We start from the raw sequence: 8180 nt of genomic DNA on the forward strand, positions 1-8180 counted from the left end.
GAAGCTGCCTAGAACACTTTTACCTTTGTTCTCAGTTGATTCTTTTCATTGACCTTAAAATTAAGCCATTCCTTTTTGTCCCACTTCTTGGGGAACTCAGTTCTTTGGTCTTGCGACCCACTGCATCCCTGAATGTCTCACAACTCCTCTCTCATTCTAGCTTGTGGAGTTGAGCTTCTTTCAACCTCCTTAAGCATCACAGTGCTCCTAATGTTCATAGCCCCTCTCTGATATTGGTTCACTTTTTATCTTCCCACTCTTAAAAACTTTGCTTCCGCTGGTTCTGCCCTTTCTCTTTTCTAGTTCCTCAATGAGCCACGAATTTAAGTTTGCAAAATAATTATTAGTTATGAAACAGGGAGATCTTTAAAATTCACGTGGGGGCAGGAAGGAGTTGGAAAAGGGGAATAAGGAAAAGGAGTAATACTGATCTTTATAATTATCAAGTGCTGGTTCACTGGGGTCTGGGTGATAAGGAGGATCAAAGGAGTTTTCATCTGTTCAGTGATGTTCATGGACAAAAACCGCCAACTCAATCCTTAATCTCACCTCTTTATCAGATATCCAGGTGAGTAATAGCTTTCTAAGCATGAACATATTTTAAAAATTGGATGATTTTGGGGCACCTGGGTGGTTCAGTCGTTAAGCGTCTGCCTTCGGCTCAGGTCATGATCCCGGGGTCCTGGGATCGAGGACCCGATCCCTGCTCGGTGGGAAGCCTGCTTCTCCATCTCCCACTCCCCCTGCTTGTGCTCCTGTTCTCGCTGTGTCTCTCTGTCAAATAAATAAAATCTTAAAAAAAAAAAAAATTAGATAATTTTAACACTTCATTTGAGGCCATGCCCCTGAGTTCCATTACTTTTAACTTTTTTAGGTATTCCAGGAGGTACTCTCCTCCGTATTTTAAGTAGTAGGCTTATACAGTTACCTCTGGATTCTTGAAGGATAGCCACTATATAAACTTTGTATTCTGCAAGATGAGAATTTAGAACTCTTGTACCATCTTCACTTTCTCTCTGTCTCAGTTTAATTAGATCACAATGTTCAGTTTAAAAGTTTTTATTATGGCTTTGTAAGTATACTGTTATTATATTTCCTAAATAATTTTCCTGGAGATGATAATTGCTTCACTTTTTCGTATTCTGTGTAGCTGTCACCAGTTCTTCCCAGATTCCCCCAACAGGATTGTAAAACCTTTTGCATACTGTTTTCCTCAGTGTATCGTGTCAAGTGAGTTTCATGGTTCTCTCCCTAATCCTCCACGGTTCTCTCCCTAATCTCTCCCTAATCCTAATCCCTAACCCTTCCTCCCCTCCAAACACCTCCAGAAGTTTCTCTCTTGGAACCCTCTTTCTGCTCTGCTCCAGGCTAGTTGCAGGTTTGAAACTATATTCTCAGTTGGCTGGGTTTTAAAAATTCTAGGTTAGAAACAGTCTCCACATTTTGTAGGCATTACTCCTAGATTCCCGTGTTGCTGATGAGGAACCTAATGCTGTTGTGTATGTGTGCCAAATCCTTTCTTTATAACTTTTTTTCCCCCTCTGCAGTTAGGACCTTTTATTTGCAACATTCTGAAATTTCACAGTGATGTGTCCTTTTCTGTGGGTTTCTTAACATTGTGCTGAGCATTCAGTAGGCCCTTTCACTGTAGAAACTAAAATCTTTCAGTTTTGGTAAATTTCCTAGTGCTTGAGAAATTTCCTTTTTGTTTCTGCTGTATTTTTTACCTGTCTTTATTGTACATTGTAGTACAGTTTTACCCACCTTTTCCTACTCTTATTGGTATTTTGAAACTGGGGATATCATTTTTAATTTTGAAAAACTTTTGTATACTCTCACCTCCCCTTAAAGAAGTCCTAAAATCCTCATGTTTCATGAAAGAAATACCTTTTATCTGAGGATGCTAGTTACAGAATACTTTTAAAAACCGTTTTGTTCTGCTTTCTGGTTTACTTCAATTCCAAACAGAAAAATGTTTGGAAGTGCTGTGTTTGTGAGTCCCAAATCTACTTACTGGGGGATGTTGCTGTAAACCATTGCTCTATGGTCTTTCATTTGCTCCCTTTCTCCAGAGAAAAATAGGGCTTGGGGAGAGAAGTGTCAGCATTCTGGGAGGGGCAGAGAAGGAACTAATAATAGTTATTTCACATTCCACAGAAAACTGTTACTCTTCATAATGTGTCTGGAACCCCTCTGACTCCCTGCCTTCAGCATGGTAAACTCTAGTTTTTGCCAGGGGAAGGATGGCTAACTGCCCAGCTGCACTGGACCTGAGAGAGGACTTGGATGTTTGTTCCTACAGACTTGTAAGCAGCCCATTTTCAGTCCTGCCTCACTGCTCCCCTCCCTCCTGCCTTCTAGGTACCTGCAGTTCCAAAGCCTTTCCGGGGTTCTGCTTCGTGAGTCACCTGCTGCAGACACTTTTCTCCACTGTGCAAACCCCTCCATTTACAGAGAGGCTGCCTGATTTAAATCACCTCTTTGTGGTGGACTTAGCTTTAAAATATATCTACCTTTTACTTTGTGAAGAGGATTAAATAAGTTAATATGTGAAAAGCACTTAGAATAATGCCTGCCATAAAATAAGCATTGAAGAAGTGTTATTGCTCTTTGTCTTCCAAAAACGTGTTGACATCTCATGCAGTCATTTCTTGTTCTTGTTACTTTTGTGGGTTTATTCCTTTTCCTTTCCTAAGGCTGTCAAGTAAGGTTTGGGAGTAGACGTACATAGGATTGTTAATTTGAAGTCCTTTTTTAAATTTTTAAAAATTAGCTTTACTTTATCAAAAGTCCTAATCTTTTGGTTGACTTTGGACACTCTTACTAGGCTAATGTAAGTTTCTCCCTCAGAAGCCATTCGATCATTTGTCCTCCAGAAAGGCAGCCCATCTCTGGTACTACACTTTCTGTGGAGAGCCCAGAATCGCGCAGTAGAAAGTGCTTTGGCTTGGAATCAGGAGTCCCGCCTCTAGCACATAACACCTCTGAAACCTTTGACAAGCTTTCTACCTGCCTCTTCTATTAAAATGAGCTGAAAATTTTTCCAAGACAACCACTGCCTGCCACTCGGTAGGGGTTTGAGCTTGACAGCAGAAATAAGGTAGTTGGGCGCAACCGGGAGATACTCTCCACCAAAATGCACGACTTCCGCCCCAGGAAAAGTCCAAACCGAGCCTAAGGGCTAGGGCTCGGGGTCAGCCTGCCCGGGACCGAGTGGCCGGCGCCCTACTGGGAGTGATGCCCGGCCCCGAGACCTCCACCTCTGCTTCCCCCGGGCGAGGTGGCCGCGAATTCGCGGTCTCTTCCGCTGCGAGAGTGGGAGAAGCCGGGTGCCCTCAACAAACATGGCGGCCGCGTTAGCGTCAGCCACGCTCGGGAGGCCACGCTACCGCCCGGGACTCGCGGACTCGGCGTCACCCGGCGCGGGGCCACGTGACGCAGGAGGCTCCCGAGGCGGCGGCGCTCGCGCGGGCTGAGCAGCGGCTAGAGTGGGGTGGGGTCTGCCCGGCGAGGTTTCCCGGCGGGTCCCGGCCTCGCGCGCGCACGTGCCTGCTCGCGCTCGCGGTCCTGGCGCTGCCGGTGAGGAGCCGGGGCGGCGGAGGGAGGGAGCGGGGCGCCACTTCCGAGGCCGGGAGGGGGCTGGGCCGGCCGGTCTGGCCGGGAGGGGGCCGGCTGCGGGCCGCCGCGCGCCCCGGTCCTGGCCTCCACAGCCAGCGCTGGTCCCTGGGGTGTTTGAGCCCGAGTCTGCGTGGCCGGGCCCAGCTGTGCGGGCGGACCCGGGACGGCTGCAGGGCCCGATGCCCGCCCGGAAGGCCCCGCCGACCTCCGGGTCGCCGCGGGCTGCCCTCGCGGGCTCTAGTTTACCTTCGGGCTTTTCCTTCGTGCGAGCCGGAGCCGAGTTGGTGGGCCCCTCCGGTCTTTTAAAATGTGCTGGGTTGACGTCAAATGCAGGAACGAGGCCGTCTTGATTCCGTGGCGGGCGTACCGTGTGCCCGTGGGACAGCACGAGGCAGGCGGTAAAGGAGACCCGCTCACGAAGGAGGAGAGGGTTAGAGAGGCTTAGAGTGGTCGTTTGAGGAGACACTTTTGGTTTGGACAGTTTGCTGACCAGCTAGTCTGTGTGGATATTTTTAATTTAATCACGTTCTCTTCACTTTCCGAGCCTTTTATTAAAATTGTTGTACAGCCAAACAGTAAAGCAGCTGATAAGGGGATTCCTTATGTAGTAGGTTGCCGAACTCCTGCATTTTATCCTGACCCGGGACATGTTGAACATGACCTTCAAACTGAAGAGATAAAGGTCTAAAAAGTGTGTCAGAATCCAACATACCAAAAGAAGAGCTCAGAAATACAGGGATCATCCTTTCCTTAGTTGTCACAGGAGGGAGTCACTCCAAAATCAGCCATGCAGAAGTCCAGGGTCATGGATTCAGCCTTCATAAGCTGTGTTGCTAGATTGAAGTTTAATAATCCTCAGTGAAGAATTGATTGCCATGATTTTTGAGGACTGTTTCGATTTGCCTTTTTTTTTTTCCCCGTAGGAAAGGAATAATGCTGTCAGCATGTCTGCACACTCCATGCTCTGTGAACGAATCGCCATAGCCAAGGAACTGATCAAGAGAGCAGAATCACTTTCTAGATCAAGAAAAGGTGGCATAGAAGGTGGTGCAAAGCTGTGCAGCAAATTGAAGGCAGAATTAAAATTCCTGCAGAAAGTAGAAGCCGGGAAAGTAGCTATTAAGGAATCCCATTTACAGAGCACTAATCTAACACACCTAAGAGCCATCGTGGAATCAGCAGAAAACTTGGAGGAAGTTGTTAGTGTTCTTCATGTCTTTGGTTACACAGATACCTTGGGAGAAAAGCAGACCCTTGTGGTGGATGTAGTTGCAAATGGTGGTCATACTTGGGTGAAAGCCATTGGCCGAAAGGCTGAAGCTCTCCATAACATTTGGCTGGGCAGGGGCCAGTATGGTGACAAAAGTATCATTGAACAGGCTGAAGACTTCCTCCAGGCCAGTCGCCAGCAGCCGGTGCAGTACAGCAACCCTCACATCATCTTTGCATTTTACAACAGTGTGTCCAGCCCCATGGCAGAGAAGCTCAAAGAGATGGGCATTTCTGTGAGAGGAGACATAGTGGCAGTTAACGCTCTGTTAGATCACCCTGAAGAGCTCCAGCCGAGTGAGAGTGAGTCGGATGACGAGGGCCCTGAACTTCTGCAGGTGACCAGAGTGGACCGAGAAAATATTCTAGCAAGTGTTGCGTTTCCAACAGAAATTAAGGTTGATGTGTGCAAAAGAGTAAATCTGGACATTACTACTTTAATCACATATGTATCTGCCCTCAGCTATGGAGGCTGCCACTTTATCTTCAAAGAGAAAGTGCTTACAGAACAAGCAGAGCAAGAGAGGAAAGAGCAGGTTTTACCACAGCTGGAGGCATTTATGAAGGACAAGGAGTTGTTTGCTTGTGAATCTGCTGTCAAGGACTTTCAGTCTATTCTAGATACCTTAGGAGGACCTGGGGAGAGAGAGAGGGCCACTATGCTAATTAAACAAATTAATGTGGTGCCAGACCAGCCTTCTGAGCGTGCCTTGAGACTAGTGGCCAGTTCAAAAATCAATAGCCGCTCATTAACAATTTTTGGGACGGGAGACACTCTAAAAGCCATCACAATGACTGCCAACAGTGGTTTTGTCAGAGCTGCCAACAACCAGGGTGTTAAGTTTAGTGTGTTTATCCATCAGCCCAGGGCACTTACTGAGAGCAAAGAGGCTCTAGCCACCCCCTTACCAAAAGACTACACAACTGACAATGAACACTAATGGTATCCTTTAAATATTGTCATGGAAAACCAAAGGCTGGGTCTTCCCATCTTAAATGGGGAGGAGGAAAAAAGGTCTATAGTAAAAATAATAATTAGAACTCTTAAACCAGTAGAGTTGATTGTGTGTGTCATCTATAAAATATATAACCTAAAGTAGAAAAAGCACAAGAGACAAGCTTATTTATCAAACTGCCTACATTACAGCAATTAAGAACAGAACTACATCTCTATAAAGCTTTTAGCTGTGTTACAGTACTTTTATTTGATTCAGTAGGGCAGCAACCCCCTAGTGGTAATCAGCATTTCATGGGGTATGGCTACACTGCGTCTCGCATTAAATATCTGGAGAAAACTGAAGCTTGTTTTTCGTTATATTGGTTCATCTGTTCATGTGGGTTGAGGCTGGGAAATTTATAATTAGTTTTTGGTTATAAAGTTATGGCCATTATTAATGAAAAGAAACTTCCTTGATTGCTATATGTCAGGCATACTCTGGTGGGTGCGTTTACGAAGAGTACGTTAATATAGAAGAAAATAAAGTGAATACTGGTCATGTGAGTCCCATGAACCTATGTATACACCTTTGTGAAAAGAAAGAGCAGTCCCATTACTATACACCTGGGACATTTAATGTAAAAATATTAATTTGAATAAATTGTAAAAGAATTAGAGAAAACATTTTAAAGGAATTCAAATTTTACTTTTAAGTACAAATAGTTCCCATATTGCAAGTATTTGACTTATAAATACTGCCTTTACTCTTTCTTTTGCAAGTGGCAAGTGACAACTGCATTACTTCACTCTGTGAAATGGTGGTAGGAGATTCCATGCCTGTTGCATGACACAAGTTGTAATGAAAAATAAATTTTTATGTCCCTGTTGCCTTAGGTGCTTTATTTGCAACAAAGCAAAATAGATTAGCAAAGGAGATATGTATTGACCGTATTTTAAAAATTGGGACATTAGGTCTTAGAGCTTAAGTATTAATGTGTAGGAGCCAGTATTAGGACACATTGCCACAGCCTGACCTCGTTCTTTTGTGCCAACTTTACTGTTTTATGAGAAGGGAACTCAGTTTCCGGCCACAGTGTTTGTTGGCGGGGGCGGGGGTGGAATTTGATTATAGGATGTCCATGAACACTGCAATGAAATGCAAAAGTAAACTTGGGGCTGTTTTTCTTGGGAGAGATTCCATTATTAACTCAGAACACATTTCCTAGGGGAAAAGGCTCTGATTGGGATTCCAATTTAGTAAAGAGAGGTGGATTTAACTTGTATTGCACCTGAAATTGTATAGTGTTAAAAATTGGGCTTAGGCCTTTTTGAGCACCTATTAAGATACTAAGTTGCTTCGTACTGAGCATTTAATAATTTGGTCTAAAAATGAATGATTGGTCTTTGCTCTAAGGAATTCTTAGTCTGATATGGAGTTGAACAGCAACTGAAGTGTAATGTATTGAGTGTTGTCATGTGCCAGGCACAGTAGGAAGGGCTGAGCTTTCAAGGAGTAGCAGGAAAAAGGTAGATTTCTATCCCTTTCCACGATGAATTAATACCGAAGAACTTGAATCTTTGCCAACCAGAATACATACAGCCACAGCAGTCTTGGAAGAGACTGATTTCTGAAGTGGCCATAGCTGTGGTTCTCTCATGATCATTTTCCTTTCCTAGACATTCAGTGATTACAGTTGCTAACAATGTAATCAATGCAAGCAGTAGATATGGACGTGGTGGGGCACTGGATCCTGGAACATAGAGTAAGGAGTAGTGCCTTCTCTAGAAACACACACACGACCTGCGTGTATCCTAGACCCGCCACAGCTGACCAAAATTTATATATATACGCGCGCATATACACAAAGGTAAAATATAACTAATAAAAGAATTAGCAAAGTTAAGAGAATTGTTAAATACCAGTTAAAAACTGTCAAGTCCAAGGAATCACGGTTTTAAAGCAAAGCGAATGTCCGAAAGATTACGAACGTGAAGATGTATAATGTAGAAGCTATGATTAAGACCAAGAATTGGAAGTGGTGGGTGAAAGAAAAAGCATGTCAAAAATCCTCATCTTATTTAGAAGGGAGTCAACAGCAACTTTGTGATTTTTGCCATTGAAAAATAGCGCAATATAATTTGAGGTGTCAAACAGGAAATGTGACTGATGGTACAAGTTAAACCAAGCTGACTCGCTTTCAAATGAAGGGTGAGTTTGGAGAATAAATGCAGTTCATATAGGGAAAGACAAGTCAAAGGAATTCTCAAGGAAGCATAAAAACCAGAAAGCATAAAATAAGAGACATATAAGACCAAAAAGGATATAAAATAGCTGGGGAGAAGATAAATTATTACA

The 8180-nt window shown here is 44.1% G+C and overlaps 1 protein-coding gene across 1 annotated transcript; it reads left to right on the forward strand.

Moving 5' to 3' along the window:
* Positions 1–3408: 3408 nt before the first annotated feature.
* CUNH7orf25 (chromosome unknown C7orf25 homolog) lies at positions 3409–6822 on the forward strand. The gene is made up of 2 exons (XM_032430522.1): positions 3409–3579; positions 4542–6822. Exon 2 carries the CDS (start codon positions 4563–4565, stop codon positions 5826–5828), a length of 1266 nt encoding a protein of 421 aa, XP_032286413.1. The 5' UTR covers positions 3409–3579; positions 4542–4562; the 3' UTR covers positions 5829–6822.
* Positions 6823–8180: the final 1358 nt, after the last annotated feature.

Source organism: Phoca vitulina, unplaced genomic scaffold, assembly GCF_004348235.1.
Source record: "Phoca vitulina isolate PV1807 unplaced genomic scaffold, GSC_HSeal_1.0 scaffold44, whole genome shotgun sequence".
NCBI classification, from domain to species: domain Eukaryota; kingdom Metazoa; phylum Chordata; class Mammalia; order Carnivora; family Phocidae; genus Phoca; species Phoca vitulina.

What these genes read in the sequence shown, in the direction of transcription:
- CUNH7orf25 (XM_032430522.1), top strand. Translation starts at nt 4,563, where the DNA reads ATGTCTGCACACTCCATGCTCTGTGAACGAATCGCCATAGCCAAGGAA.